The 16,437-nt window shown below is 32.4% G+C and overlaps 1 protein-coding gene across 1 annotated transcript in view; it reads right to left on the bottom strand.

Annotated features, from left to right (window-relative positions):
• Positions 1 to 684: 684 nt before the first annotated feature.
• Positions 685 to 16,437, bottom strand: part of LOC106465666 (transmembrane emp24 domain-containing protein eca-like) — a 43,059-nt gene continuing 27,306 nt past the window's right edge. Inside the window, exons 3-4 of the mRNA XM_013925901.2 lie at positions 15,713 to 15,859; positions 685 to 3,164 (exon numbers count right to left, since the gene is read on the bottom strand). Coding sequence (XP_013781355.1) covers positions 3,015 to 3,164; positions 15,713 to 15,859 — 297 coding nt within the window. The 3' untranslated portion in view covers positions 685 to 3,014. The remainder of the gene's footprint in view (positions 3,165 to 15,712; positions 15,860 to 16,437) is intronic.

Below are 16,437 nucleotides of genomic sequence, written 5' to 3'. Positions count from 1 at the left end.
TTTTGCATTATGATCTTTAATATCTTGGAAAATTACATTATGAAATAGTATTTATAAGAAATGACTACTATATATTTGTTCCAGATTTGAACTTGTTACTTTTTATGTTTTAGTATATTATTTTAAAATACTCTCCTTATGGCTTCAAGTAATATACAAGACCCAAAAATAATATTTGTAAATAAACCTAAATAATAAATATTTTTATTGTTAACTAGGATTTCACATTTATTTATGTAGATTATAAAACATTCTAATTTTGTTTCATAAATGTATTTTTATTTCATGTTTATGTTTCATTGCAGCCATACTTTTGTTTATTGTGCTGAATAAATCATGAGGTTAGCAGCGTGAACTTTGTACATTTGCCGTAAACTATCATGCCTGTTGGTGGTCACTCTCGTTCAGTCCAGCGCAGGTGCATTTCAACATTACCGTAGATATGATAGTAAGAAAGCTTTTTGGTACTTGAGTATCATTTCTTTGAACTTTCAAACAAGTTTACTTCAACATATGTCCGTGTATGTTGTTTCACTATATAGACAAAACTAATTGCCACTACTAGTGAATTATTGAAGTACACAGTTAAAAAAACAAAATAAAACAGGGAAGTATCTCTAATTTGTGTGTGGAACTATATATATACAAATAAATGAATTTTAAGAGCCAAAAGTTCCATTATAGTCAAATTTCTTAAGTTTATTCCAAGTTGAAGAAGTTAATCAAAATCTCTAAACAGAATCTATAAAATTCTCATACTTACATTTCAGCTAAGTCTGAATCTCAAACATGAGCAAAATCTCTGTAAAATAAATTTTCGTCAAATCAAAATGTGATGTTATAAACAAATGATGATCAGCTACATAGAAAAAAAAAATATGCTGAAGACTAAAAGACAACTGCTGAACATATATAAGAAACAGAAGATTACATTTGAAAGTAGGTTGGTAGAACTTCTGATTGGTAAAACTGAAAGAAAAGCTTTCTTCAAACTTGAAGTCATTATAAAATGAATTGGAAATGAGAAGCTTCGAATTAGGATATTTGATGCAGGCAGTGCAGAACTGAGAACAATGGAGAATCGAAGTCATTCATGTCAGAACTGGGGAGGACAAGTGATTTATTGAACAAGGTTTGGACATGAAAGACCATGGAACAAATTAATAGCAAAAAAAAAATATTTCTTGTATAACATGGAAAATAACTGACAAGGGTAGTTTTAAATTATGAATATGATACAGATGTGTGTGTGTCACATACAGATCATTCTGATAATCAGTTAGTACTAGCACTGACTCAGTTTAAAGTTCTTTGGGCACATTCCACGAGTTCCACATATAATAAATTGGAAGTTGAACATATTAAATATTTACAGAACTAAATCCAATGTACTTGGTAATTTTGAGTAATATGGAACAAACCCAGTAACATATATTTATAGATCTACTATTTCTTACTTACTATTATTAATAAAGTTATCTATTATTTTTTTAATGTATTTTGAGATACTTCCACAGACTTAAACTAATTTTGTTTACACCTTTCCCTTAACCCTGTTTTAACTTAAACTTACAGCTTTTATTTTTTGCACTGTAAGGATTATTAAAAAGATTCCTTTATTGTTGAATTTTAACTAAGTATTTGTAAAATCTTTCATAATATAAAATCATCTAAATCTTTTTCTAAGTACATAACATAAGTAATGGATAACATAACAGCACAGGTGGTATACTTAAGCCATGGAATGGACAAACTTTGTGGGAATTTAATTTGAGGTCTACAAATCTCCCAACCTAAATTTCTGAATTAAGCCTTGTACATGACCATTGTATAGCACTATAAACCAATTCCATTAAAACTTTCTTAATCAAGTACTACAAAATTTAGTCTAGTACACTCTTATATTGTATTAAGATAAATCTGATATCAACTATAAACTGTTTTTGATGAGCTTTCTTTTTCTAATCTGTGTTTCACAAGCATGTGTAAATGAGGTTTGAAGAGTTTTGCAAATGTCCCAATGAATTTGTTGCATCATATGATTTTACAAAATAAACCCTAAAATCAGTAGAAAAAAAGCAAAAGCAAGTATTATACATACTTGTTTTATTCAAACAGTAAATATGGTGTTATGCACTTTAAAATGGCTGTGTAAATTTTATATCATTTACTTCCATCCATATGATGGTATGTTTCTGGTATTCTGCCATTGTGCTTAATTAGTAATTTTTTCTCCACTCAACTTATCCATTTTATGTAAAACATTAGTGTAATAAAGCAACAGAGAATGTTCAGGTATGTTGAATAAAATATACACATCAGCTGTAAAATTTATATTTTCAGATTTTTATAGCAATGGATTTATCAATTTTTCAACTCACAAAAGTATCAAATAACTGAAAGCATATTTGAAGCTTCTCAATGTTCATTAATTCAAATATTTTTAATGAAGACAACAGAAACAGATATTTAAATCCAATATTTGTGCAGTTACAAAAAATGTATGTGTTAGAGCTAAACATTTGTGGGGCAAAATATACTACTCAAGATTCTAAGTTAATCATTTTTTTTTCAACACTGAAATTAAAGGCATAAAGCATCCTTGTTCTTAGTGCACACAGAATAAACCATACTTTTCTTCATGCAACCCAAGTACTCTTCCGTAGATGAGCCAAACTTAATGTGAAAAAATGTGCCATTTATAATCTTGAACATGCAAACCCTATTTATGAAAGTTTTATCTCATGTCAGTAATAACTATATTGTTGAAAGAGTTACACAGTTTTTAGCTTACTGAAATAATTTGAATAATTTTAGTATTTTAATAAAAACTTAAAATCAATTCAAAAACATTCACAGCAGGCATCTGCCTTTCAGTGACACCAATTAATCAATTAACATTGATTCTTCAGGTAATGTACAGTATTACACATTCCAAAAATAACTGGTAGCTTGTTTGCTGTTATGACCCAGTCATACACATACAAAAACAAAGACATTAAGTGTTGATTTCTTCAAACAAGTTTCTTGGCCTCAAAGAAACTCTTTAAATGCCTCATCTGCCAGAAACCCATGACTAGGAGAAAAAATGTTTGAGCCACAGCCCACCACAAAACACGTTGGTTTGTACTCTCACTGGTTTGACGAAATCTTTCCTCACGATACTGTAAAACAAACAAGTAATAGGTATATACATACTTGTATAATTGAAGCAAGAATATTGCAACTATAGAATAACAATATAAAAGTTTATAAATAAATATTTTTACACCTGTTTTTCTGTTTATTTTTTCAGATAACTTATTGTTTTAGCAGGTTTTTATATACTCTTGCCAATTTAATAATTTGATTTAATTCCATAAAACAGAAATAAACCAGGTTTTTATATTTTTTGGCAATTCAATAATTTAATTTACTTATAAAAATTATAAAAACAAACCAAGATAATTTAATAAAAATTATGGCCTCATTTGGACTAACTGTAATAACTATTAAGTACAAGGATAAAGTGAAAGCAAGCAATGAAGACCGAGAAAAATGTGTTGAAATAAAAATATACAGATAAGTGTAAAATTACTTCTTTATTAAAGTAAAAGCAAAAAATCCATAAGAAGTGAACATTTGGATGAAGTAAACAAAATGACAAAAAACAGAAAATTGCCTGAAAGTTAAAACACCTTCCACTTCTTATTCACTGACACTCAAGCTAACATAACACATATGCTTGTATATTTTACAGTTTTTGTTTTTTTTTACATGATATATATTAGAACTTTTTCTGGCATCATATTAGATTTAAAGCCACTAATTTATTATTTAAAAAAGCAATGATTTGCATGTACCACAGTCATGAATCCTTCCAAGTAATGTGATCCAAAAAGGTTTTTTCATAAAAATAATCAGTCTGTATTCTGTGAGCAATGATACTCTACAAAACTAATTCTTACATACAAATTCACATCCTTGAATACCAATAGCAGTTAGCATCAAAAGTGGGAACTTCATAGAATCAAATCTTAAGCCATCTACCACAAGCTAATAATGTTTGTACAAAATAAAACCAGGTCCTTTATCTATGATCACTTACTTAAAGTAAAGATAGTCTAACAGATTTTAAGATCAATACAATAAGCTCATACATGTATTGCCAATAACAAACACAATTGTCTTCAGATCAGGATCACAGCTAAAAGTGTTTTAGTCTACAATCATGGTTTACAGTGGTTATATATACATACACTTGACATACCAGGCTAACCTGGTGCTCCAACTAAACTGATTTTAGGTTCAGAACCACACACAAAAAATACAAGTTTTCTATGTGATCAGATAAAATCTTCACAGCCATAAGTTAACAGTAACCCTATGCTATAAGAAACTCTTACAATATCTGTATGAACATTTTCTTTCAAAAATAGGATTGCTGTCAACTATTAAAACACACACATCTCCTATATCTATAATGTAAAACTGTAGCCAATTTAGCTTGACTTTCGCAGAATTCTGTTTTTACAACAAATGTCTGAATTTGATCCCACTTTTGACATCAAATATAATCACTCCATGTTAATAGATGGAAGTCAAAATTACCTCCTGTATGCATATCTAGATCTTTTGCTTACACAAGTGGTACAATACTGAGTTACATGCAGTTGAGAACCATTTTGTTGGGTCTGACATAACAAGGAAACACTAAATAAGATCTTTCCTACTAGGCTGCATTAAGAAAGTTGCTTTTACAAAAGTCAAACTGTGTGTTGAACAAAGAAAGTGCTTTTCCTAATTCCTGTAGTCTAACTTGCCATCAAAGGTGTTTATTCCCATGGTAAATCCTCAATATTTGAGGGTGAACAGAAAGCAGTCCTCAAAAATCAAAGAAGAGGAAGTTTCATAGTAACAGATTCACCAGAAACAAACAATCGAGAGAAGAGAAGATTGGTAAGCTTAGTTGCCACAAGTTGTTGGTACTCATAGTGCAACTTCAACTTCTGAGCAAGATTCCTTGGTGCAAAGTGCTTTTAAAAGAAAATTTGGTCTTCTGTATGCTTCTGAAGGGATCTTGCCAAAGAAAAGGAAATATTACACAAGATTGTATCCAAAATGGTAGTATGTTTGTTGATAAGGACACTTTGTCAGAAGTAACAAATGAGTTTTGCTACTGTTGGTGTGAGGAAAAGTTGAGCTCAGAAATTACCAATAGAAATGGACTTGCTGCTACTTTAAAATTTGTGTGCAAATGAATGAACTGTCACAACGAGAAAGTCTGGCATACAAATTAAAAAATGAGAAAGAATTTGTTTGCTATCAACAAGTAGTTTTTGTATGCTATGTCATGCATAGGGAAAGGTAGAACTGCTGGAGAATTGTTTTGTGGTGTTATGAGCATGAACCCACCAAGTACACAGAAGTCTTGGGACAAGCATTTTACATCGTTTTTGAATGTCACTAAAGCAGTTGCCAGAGAAAGCATGAAAAGGCTCCTGGAGATTTGCAAAAGGATGGCAAAGTTACTGAAACATATGTGAGTATTTGATAAATGTGACCACCTGCCGCACAGGTTCCTGTGATTCCACCAAGTACAAAAGAGAATTTACAGTATCTTGGACTATCAAATTCAGTCCATGACCAGAACAGTAGCTGAAGGTACATTTTGGATGTTCATTTAAAATTTGTGTTGCTACTCCACTTTTTTAACCTTTTGTTGTAATGGTTCCATCCTAACTCTGTGGACAAGCTTCATTAATATCTAAACCATACAGTAATAGTCCTTGTTTGATTGTATTTGTAATGTTTCCAGCTGTCGCATTAGTGAGAACAAAGTATGCTATCCATTTTTCATATGCATTTAAATCATCATCGACATCTTGTACACAAGCTTAATTGCTCCTGATATGCAGTCAATAACTTCATCACAATGATACCAAAAAAAATGGTTGTTGTTAATAGCTTCCACAACATTATGGAGTACATTATGAGCTATGAGTTCCATGAGTTCATTGTGTGAAACCCAACTGCAGTATTTATTATGGACATGTGAAAAATGATATCTATTAAACTGGGGGTTGTGTTTTGATACCAGCTTTAAACATTCCATAAAATTACCTTCATTAGCTAAACCTTGCTTTCCCAAATATATAATAGCATCAAAAATTACCTCAAATACCTTCCTAGTTGCCTTGTGTTTTTCAACTTTTTTGCTGCTAACATACTTTACCATTGTGTCTTGAGTTGCAATATAGATTTTTGTAGTCATGCATTCTCTATGACTCTGAATTCTGTCATGCTTTTGGACACCATCCTTGCCATTCTAAAATCATTCCATCCTATCACAAATGGAGATGTGGAAACTGAGGAATGCTGTGATGGAAGTAAGCGATTACTTTGCATGGCTCACGTATATACACGTACATATCATTTGTATCACACCTGTATTCAACATATGGGAAGAGGGTTTCCAACTGTCCTGGAAAATTCGGCCTTTTTGTTTTTTGCTGCTAATGTTTTTGTTACTACTGTGGATGTTAATTCTGCACATTGTGATGTTGATACTGACAGGTTTGTTGTTATTGAAGTGGATGTTGATTCTGCACATTGTGATGTTAATATAGGTTTGTTATTATTGAAGTGAATGGTATTTCTACACAAGGCACCAATATCGGTGGGTTTATTATTACTGAACTTATTGTTGATTATGCACATGATGCTACTGGCTTTAGAAATGCTGTCTAAACTGCCTGTGAAGTTATGTTTCTTTGAAGGAGCCATTTATCTAAAAAATTAGACAAAAATATTGGCAAAATTTTTTGTTTTGGATAATTTAAGAAATGGTATGTACATAAAGCTATAAAAATAATTATTAGGTTCAACACTTGTCTCATGGGACTAAGCCTTATAGTAGGTATATATTTGAACTCTAGGTCTTTAGTACAGTTGGTAAATTGCTAAAAAGCTATACGATAGTCACAGTGGTAATTATTAATTATGATTTAATATCCTACATGGTACCTATAACTCATTGCACTTTTCCTTTGTTTAGCCAATAACTTTTTCTGGTGTGGTCTTTGGGGTGTTTTTGATTGATATTGTAATAAATATTGAAAAAACACACAGACAGAGTGCAGGCAAATTTAGGAAAAAAAAAAAACATTGTTTACACTCCTCCAAAATAACTGACTTGCATAAAATAAAAAGAGAATCATAAACAGTGTTTAAAATTTGGCAGGTCTTGCAGTACATTGTAATATTACATATATTGAATCATATTACAGTTTAAAAATTTATTTACAGAAGGAAAGAATTCACTTTATCATGAACAGACAGAGAGAATAAAGTGAAAGTAAATGGCTTTCTTCGACTGATATAACCCTCTCTGCCCAGGCATCCTTTAGAGTGCATGTCTCGAGAGTTTTAGTGAGTTACATTCAAAATTTAATTGAACTACTTATTGATTTGTTTATGTCATAACAATTAGTATAGCATAAAATCATAGCTAATAAGCCAAAATTTTAATAGTATACAAGTTTTAAGTTAATTTTATAAGGCTATATTAAAAAATATCCCAAATTTCCCCCAGTGTAAGAACTGTGACATTGTTTCTCTAAGCATTCCCTCTTCAGTAATTTAGTAACCACCCCTCCAATAAGTGTGAAATTTAATGTACGTTACTCACAATAATATCGTCAATGCTCAGAAAAAGCTAATGTTTATTAGCCTTCAATCTTGTTTAGTTACAGAACCATCAAACAGAAAATCAGACCCCTCCTGCCACAACCACCTGTCATCCTTTATTTCAGGATTTGTCAGTAGTTCTCTCTTATGTTTACGACTATATTAATTATAACCAATAGTACGCCTTGGACCTTGTTAAAATCTTATGTTACAATATCAAGTGATTTGATCACTGACTAATGAAAAACAGCTGTAAAGAAAGTTTAATATGATTCGATACTATGAATAGAGCAGGAATTAGACTATCTTGCTAATTAGAGTAAATATATATGTTTAATTTTTCATAGTTTCTGCCCTTTCAGTAACTTTAATTTGTGAAATGTGAAAGCGCTTGTATGTTTGAAAGCTAAGGAAATTTTCCTCAGTGACAAAAAGTCAGATAACTTAGGATAAGGTAAGCTTATACATTTTACATATGACTGAAAGGTAACAAAGCAAACTTTATTACAACTTTAATACAGTAACAAATGTACAATGTTTGGAGATGGTTTTGAGATCATCAGGTACAAGTAGTTTATCCAGACACGGGAAGATATATATACACAATGTGAAACAAAAGTCTTATGAATGGAGACTTATTAACATTTAATAAAGGTATCTTGTTGATATCCGATTAATTGTTTAAAATTAGTGTTTTTTTACTTCTCAATAAATATACTATGGTTTTATTGAGTTGTAATATTTGTAAACATGAATTTTTTGGTTGCTTTTTTTTTTTTTTTTTATTATGTTTACCAAATAAGGTTATTTAAGTTTTCTGTTTGGCAACATAATGAATATGGCAGGCGAGTGCAAAATATTCTGATGACTGAAACCTTTATTGAGTATTATATTTATGTTTATATTATTGAAACAATGAATAATGATGGGTTTTTTTTAAATAAAGACAATACTAAATGTAATGGTGAATAATAATAGTAAAGTTAAACATGTTTCCATCATTTTACTTACAGTAGACTAGTGCAGGATTTACTACATATTTTAAAGAGAAACATAATGGTGACCACATAGTGGTGATATGTAACTAAAATTAGTGATTAGTTTTATGTTTGTGTGAAAACAATTACAGGGAAATAAAATACTATCTGAATATGTTGTGAACATAACACATAAACGCCTTTTCTTTTTTCTTTCTTGCTTGTACAGACGTGCTGGTAGAGGGCATGTATGTAGTAAGCAATGAATGAGCCTGTCAATTAATCATTTAGCAAGATCTACTAATTACCCAGCTGTAACCACGTGATTTCAAATTCTGAATGGCTTTCATACAATACAGAGCATATGTCAATTTACTCAATTTTCCACTCCTTCATCTTCCATGCGACTTATTCAGAATGCACCAGGAAAATGTATACAAGTCTTGCTTTCCCAACAAAAGCCAGATTTCTTTGTTTGTTTGGAGTTATGATGAATACATGAGTAGTCAGGGGTGGTTATAGTTAGGAGCTGGAAGGGACATCCTTGATGGGTTAATAAGTTCATTCTTGTCCCTTTAAAATTTATGAAATAACATTTCTTCCAGTTGTGGGTAGGAATGTATTTCAGAAGCAAGTACCTGTTTGAATTTAAGTTTAACCATACAAATCAAAAATTCAATTCAGTTAAATTTACCTATGAGATTCTAAAAACCTAAATACCATACTTCCCCAAAAGTAAAGCTCCTTGGCAGGAAGGCAATAACTCAGACCACAACAAACAAATTAACCGGCCAAGCAGAGATTAAGTTAAATATGAAACCAGACTAAAGGTCAACAGAAGGATTCATTGGAAAACTGACTGGAGCAGACTAGCCTTAAAGAGACTGGACCAAAACTGAGAACACTCAGAAGAGCAGTCTTCTCAGCAAAGTACATCCTCGCCCTGAACATCTATAAATAAGATTTTTTGTAAATGAGATTTTGGCAATGACAACTGTACCTGTAGAGCCATGCACATTCTCAGGTGTGATCACAGGTGGTGGCATAACAGGTAAGCAGGATCAGAGTGCATTCATAGTGGAAGATTCTCAGGCAGAAGACTAGTAATAATTAAACATTGGACATCATCCTGAGGCCTGTTCATTATACTCTGGAAACACTAGCCAAGTCAGTTGGCATCTAGGGAAAATTAAAAAGACCTAGGCAGACCCAAGGTTGGGAACACCATTTAAGGTTGAGGAACAAAGAGAAAGTTGTAAAGTGATTTCCAACCTGGATGAAGCTATAATATATTACATGGAGGAAAGGATAAGGTCTCAAATTCCACACTAGGATTTACAAACCAAGGAGGAAAAAGGTATCTGCCAAGACATCATCAGCCACCAGGTACCATACTCTGTCCATTTCCAGAGAACATCATCCTCTCATGGAACTCCAGCACGTGGTGAACTTTTGTCTAGGACAAACATAGATGTGCATGTGATATCAAAGGCCCTACTGGACGAATCGATAACCAAGTCTTGTTATAAAAACAGATCATACTTTTTGATGCAGGTATATTCATAAAATTGCTCAACTCCAGATACCCCTGAAATTAATAATAGAGGGTTGGGTGATATAAAAGTACCTGGATTGTGAACTTAACATACACAACATAAGTGTGGGTCCAAAGCATGTAATAGGGAATTTTTTTACCAGCTAAAGATTCCACTTGGTTTGAAGAATCATAACTGGAGGCAAATGGAATCCTAAAGCTGAAGTGACATTAATATGATGCACATAAAATTTAAAGAATGTATTCAGACTATCCACATAGATATTCTCTAAAGGGTACTGCACCCAGGATGTCAAAGACATTGCCAAGTAGCATACTTGGTGAGATATAACCTTAAACTGACTTCTGAGATGTATTAGAACATCACGATAAAAAATGGATCAATTGTACAAGCTAATTTGTCATTGTAGAAAAAGCAACACTTGATGGACATGGCATGATTTGTTGTATGGAATAAATAACCTTTTCCAAGCCTTCCTAAAAGATTTGGTATAAATGAGATAACAAAGAACAGCCCTGACTGACATAAAAGTTGTTCTTCGGAATGAGAAGCAGGATCAAACAGGGAAGTTAACACAAAAGGTAAGAAAAATGGGTCCCTTTTATTCAAATCAAGTTAAGGCATAAAGTTGAGATCTGGGTTTATGTATAAAACCTTCTGAAAAAATGATGTACAAGAAGCATCAAAGGCATAGATATTGGAACATCTTCTGCCTAGAACAATGGGGACAAAAGGAGACTAATATAGTTTCTGTCATATGAAATTAGAAGATAAAGCAGCTCTGCAACCAGCTATGGAATAAGCTTATAATGTTTGATCCTGAAACAAATACATGAAGAAAGAAGCAATCTGTTGAGGAGTTGGAGACAAAAAATACTACGTCTAATCTATCAACTCTTGAAGGTAGCCCAACATGACTAATAGACCGTCAAGAAAGACTGTTGACAACAGTAGTCTAAAATACAAACCACTAGAAGAGAATCCAGTTTTTGGACAAAGAACCTAACAACAAGCAGCCATGAAGCCACAGAAATCAAACGACAGTGTGAAAAATGGATGTTTCCTCATGAGAAAGCTAAAGTATTGGAAACAAAGGCTGAGCCAAAGTGATGAAATGTGAAGAATCCAACTGATCTTGGCAAGTAAATGAGTAAGAAGGTGGTGAAAAGTGGTTATTCCAGGAATGCCTCAAAGCATTCTTGGGAGATGAGTGAATGGAGCTGACAATTCTGTGAAAGTCTGCCACAATGTTCATTACACTGGGAACATGACAGGCTTAAAAGTGGAATATGTTGAGAATGAGACCAAAGAAATAAAAAACTGCTGCATAAAAAGGCTCCAAGAATAAATACCACTCTGATTTTTAAGGTAAATCACCAATTTAGAATTGTCTGTATCAAAGAACACAGAATGGTGGTGTAGGAAGGGCAGAAACTCAAAACAAGCACATTTGTAATATAATGATGTAAGCTGTTGGTTCTTAAGAATTCTATGAACCAAAGCAATGTTGATTTCCCCACACAGCACCCCAACTTATGAAAGGTACATCTGTACAAGGATTAAACTGTATAGGAAAAGGGAAAAAAGGGAGACCCAGATGTTATAAGCTCTTGATTCAGGAAAAATTGGAGAAACTCAAAAGTGATGTGAGAAACATTTATGCTGCATGACAACAGGTCTGAAGTCAGATACCAGAGAGAAGCAAAGTCATAATAGAGAGCACACTCTAAGAGAATGACATTTTGAAAAACATAGCCATTGTTGCCAGAGCAGAAAGGATATTTTTAACAGTAGGAATCAAGAACAAAAAAGTATAAACACAACATCATGAGAAACAGCTGTAGTGTTTCCAAATACCATGTTAGTACTAACTGAAACTTGGATCTGAGGATGTAGCTAACTGGGCAGTCAAATGAGTGTTTTGAAGAGAATGAGTGGATGAATGGGTCAGAATAATCAAATTGTCCACACAGAAATGAAACTTAATGTCAAGTAAATGAAGAAGACTAGCAAACACTTCGTTATTTGACAGAAAATGTAAGAAACCAAGGTCAAGCTCAAGGAAAGGGAACTGGTAAACTACCTTCTGGTGACAAAAAAGAAAATGATTGGATGATGGAAGAACAGGAATAAGCAGATAATCATCATCTATCTTTCTCATCTAATGGTCTCAAATAATCAATCAATTATTACAAATGTATATTTTCCATTTTGAAATGAGGTGTCTTCAAGAAACAAATGAGTTTAGAAAAGTTTCCAATCCCCCAATTTATTGGGAACTACATAGAAATGGGAGTAAAACCCAAGAGAGGCTATTTCAACTGCCCCTTTCTTAAGATGATCTGAAACTTCCTGATACAGAAAATGTAAGCAAACTGTATCAGAAGGAAAAGACAATGGTTGAACAGAAAGAATAGGAGATGAAACTGAAGGTAAAGACCAGACTGAAGGATCTGTTGAATCCATGAATCTTGAAGCCAAGGGTTCCACAGATGTACAATTAGCCTGAGATGATCCCCAAGAGGTCCCAATGGTGAAACTGTCTGGAATAGAAGTGTGTCAATGAGTTGGTTCAATATTTGATTATAAAGGAGGGTCAAATGAATGAGTAGAGGTAACAGATATTGACTGAGAATTCAAATACAAATGAAAAGCAGGAGGATGAACTGTATTTTCTCAAGGAAGAACAACCATAAGATAGTCAAAAGGCTAGAATCTTAATCAGCTTCAGCTCACTGCTTCTCATAAACAGGAAACAAGTTCAGGTGAAACTCCTCTAATATAACACAATTTAGAAAAGAAACTCTTCCTAGATCAGTAAAAAGAAATAAATTATAATATACAGAAATCTCACGATGAGTCAAGGTAAAAGACCACATGAAAGATCTCTCTAATATTCAATCTGAAAGTCAAGAACTTGAAAAAAAAGATACATAGAAGAAGATGGCTCCACTAAAAGCCCCTTGCACGATGAATGTGAGGAACCTGAAGACTAGGAACATCTTGTCATATATTAATAGTATCTGCAATAACCAATGTACCATGAGCAAGTGGTAGAAATAGAGATTCTAGTTCTGAATCCTCTAACACGACACTAGCATTGTCACGTGCAACAGAAATAAGTTTAAGATTTCACATAGAACATACATGAGAGCAGCAAAAGCCTTGCCAAGTTTAGTGCTAGCTGACAAATTCTGTTCTTCACATACTGAAAGCAAACACACCTGAGCAAAAGAATGATCTTCTTAAAGAATATGAGAATAGGGTGAGAATGCCACACTTGAGCATCCACATGTTTGTGAAACCTATCAAGGTTACCAGCAGAAAATTTGATATCTTACTACATACTAGAGTAAAACCTTCAAAGAAGTAAAAGAATTCTCAACATTTGTATACGCATTAGTATCAAAATGTGTATTACCTTCAGAATTCCTAAAGAACCTCATAATACAACTGACAAAAAAGAAAATCTGGCTTTTGTTGGGAAAGTAGGGTTTGTGTATGTTCTCCTGATGTAAGTTTCAGATGGAAGTTGGAGAGTGGAGAAATATGAGTAAGTTGATGTATGCTCTGCACAGCAAGATTATTCAAAATTCGAAGTCACATGGTTGTTGACAGCATGAAAACTACTCAACAAGAAAAAAAAGCTTTGTTTCAGATGTTTGTCTACCCAATTTGAATAGCTGGTTTACCTTATCATTGCTTCATAAGTATTTTTCTTTTTTGACAAAAGAATTCAAATGCTATAAAACCTCCAATCTTCAATTGATCAATGCAAACAATACTTTCCAGTGTTATGCATGAGTAAAATCAAGCCAAAAATCAAAAGATTCTTTGCATTCACTTTTTCCTAAATGATGTCAATGATTGACCTAAGAAGATGACTTTGACAACTAGCTATCAGATCCACCACCCTAAGTATGCAGTTTCCAGAAAAACGTAATTCACCAAGTCTTGAATTACTTTAATTAACTGCAATTTATGTTCAAACTCTGTTTTAACACCTATTGTGTGGGTAAATTGGGTAACATTTTGTACTGGAGTAGGATCATCAATAGTCACTTTTAGAATTCAAATGCAGAAATGATACTAAATAAAAGTACTGATGATATGGATTTTAGAGCAAAATTTTAAATATAGATGAAGATATGGCTATTTAAAGGTCTATGTATCAATGAATATTAGCTATATATTAGTAATGTCAGATAACTAGCACTACAATCATAAACAGCCTCATTCAGAACGTATTTACAAGAGACTGTATCACGCTAAAACATCAAGTAGTCTACTGGATTTTGATATTGATTTTACACAAAAGGAAAACTGTCATTTTGTAGTGAAACACATGGAGTTAATAATATACTTTACTGAAGCAGAAGTTTTAACTGTACTTCAATTAATTATATTTTTCTTTAACTTGTTACTGGATATGATTTCTTTGGTTTCACTGTTATCTTTTACAATTTATTTTCCCAGATATTAAATAACAATTAGTCTGCATCATTGATTAGGATAACAGAGCGTGTTTTCTTTAATACTGATATGCTGAGGGTAATTATATGACTTGCTTTATCAACAGAAATAAAGTATTCAGTTCCACATGATTTTTGACTTGGTAAATTTCTCATCAAGGAATCATCTATCTGATATCATATACATTTTTACATTCTTTCAACTGTCATCATCACTATCTTCAATTAAGACCAAAATGTCAACATCAATAAAATCCACATTACCATTTTCATCATGTAAAACTTCAACACTGATACTCAGAATATTCTCATTGTAATTTAGATGTGGTAATTTTCTTCTACAGTTTTTTGCATTATTAGTACTTGCCCATACATTTTTTGGCTGCTTATCAGGTAGTATTAAAAATGTATGTATGTATCAATCCAGGTTGAATTTACAATTCCAAGGTGTATAATTACCATTTAGAATTTAGCCAAATATTACCAGGAAAAACAAGTATGACCAGAATGACAATCTCTAAGTATAAAAAGCAAATAAAGTTATGAACTTTTTCTGTATATATTCTACTTGACCTAAAATCAACAAGTCAAAAATGATTTTAAGCAATTTTTTCCATTTTGAATCAGATAATTCAGAATATGGCCTCTTTAAAGTAACAATTTGTTGATGTTATCAGTCACTTGCATAAAAATCTTCTCCATTTTTGTTTAATGCAGCAAACAATATTATACCATTCAAAACCAATAACTACAGATGGGTTAAATAAAGTTTTATATGTGCACCATGCTGCCATTTATGAATCACATAGGGTATATATTTAGTCACAAGTTATTTTTTTTTTTCATTTATATTATATATATATATATTTCCTGTTGCTGATGGACAGAGTGTAGAATGATTTTCATCAGAAACCTGGTGTGGAACAATGTATTAACCAGTATAACAGTTAATCATAAACAATGTATTAAGTGATAAAACTTGTATTATTTAGAAATATTTGCACCTTTTATATTTAGGATTTTTATTCCTTAAACTCACCCGTTGGTAATTCTGCTCTCTAGAGATTTGCTCAACCTGGTCAAGTAACTGACGAACTCTCAACTGCAACTCTGTTAACTTTTCTTTTTGTGCAACATTCCTATAATCTATAGCATGCTCACCAACCTGAATATCCAGATGAACTCTCTAAACAGAAAGAAAACACACATCAGATATGTCCAAATGCACTGTATCTTCAAAATGTTACAATGACAGACTTACTGTAACTAAACAAACACACCCCTATAAAAATCAATGTAGTAAATAAGTTCTTTAAGTAGCCATGCCCTTAAGAGAATTTTCAACTAAAATGCTATTTACATTTGGAAAGAATAAATCAGAAGGTGTTCTCTGTACTTTATTTCGACATAACAATTTAGGCACTTAAGTTTACCTCTGTAACTATTAAATAATTAAAAGTTATCATTTTTCTAAACTGAAAATGTATTTCCAAACATACTTACCTCCACTGACACTAATAGCTATTTCTCAATCTTCATCTTTGCCATCTAACATTGTGTTCGCTTGCTCCAGTCTTTATATACCCCACTCGACTGCCCTCAGCAATATCTAATGCATAACCTTACACCAGCCCTTACACTCCCTCTATGCATGTAAGCACTGTATGCAGACAATAAAATCACTTTTTAGAGAATTACCTCATTCCGGTCACTAACAAAGGCTCTTAGTGGGGAGGAAGACAGGGAGAGTGTCAGCAGAGGTAA

This window comes from Limulus polyphemus, unplaced genomic scaffold (genome assembly GCF_000517525.1).
Source record: "Limulus polyphemus unplaced genomic scaffold, Limulus_polyphemus-2.1.2 Scaffold2016, whole genome shotgun sequence".
Classification (NCBI taxonomy): Eukaryota; Metazoa; Arthropoda; class Merostomata; order Xiphosura; family Limulidae; genus Limulus; species Limulus polyphemus.
The sequence above is the reverse complement of the archived record's forward strand: the minus strand, read 5'-3'. Positions and strand labels throughout refer to the sequence as shown.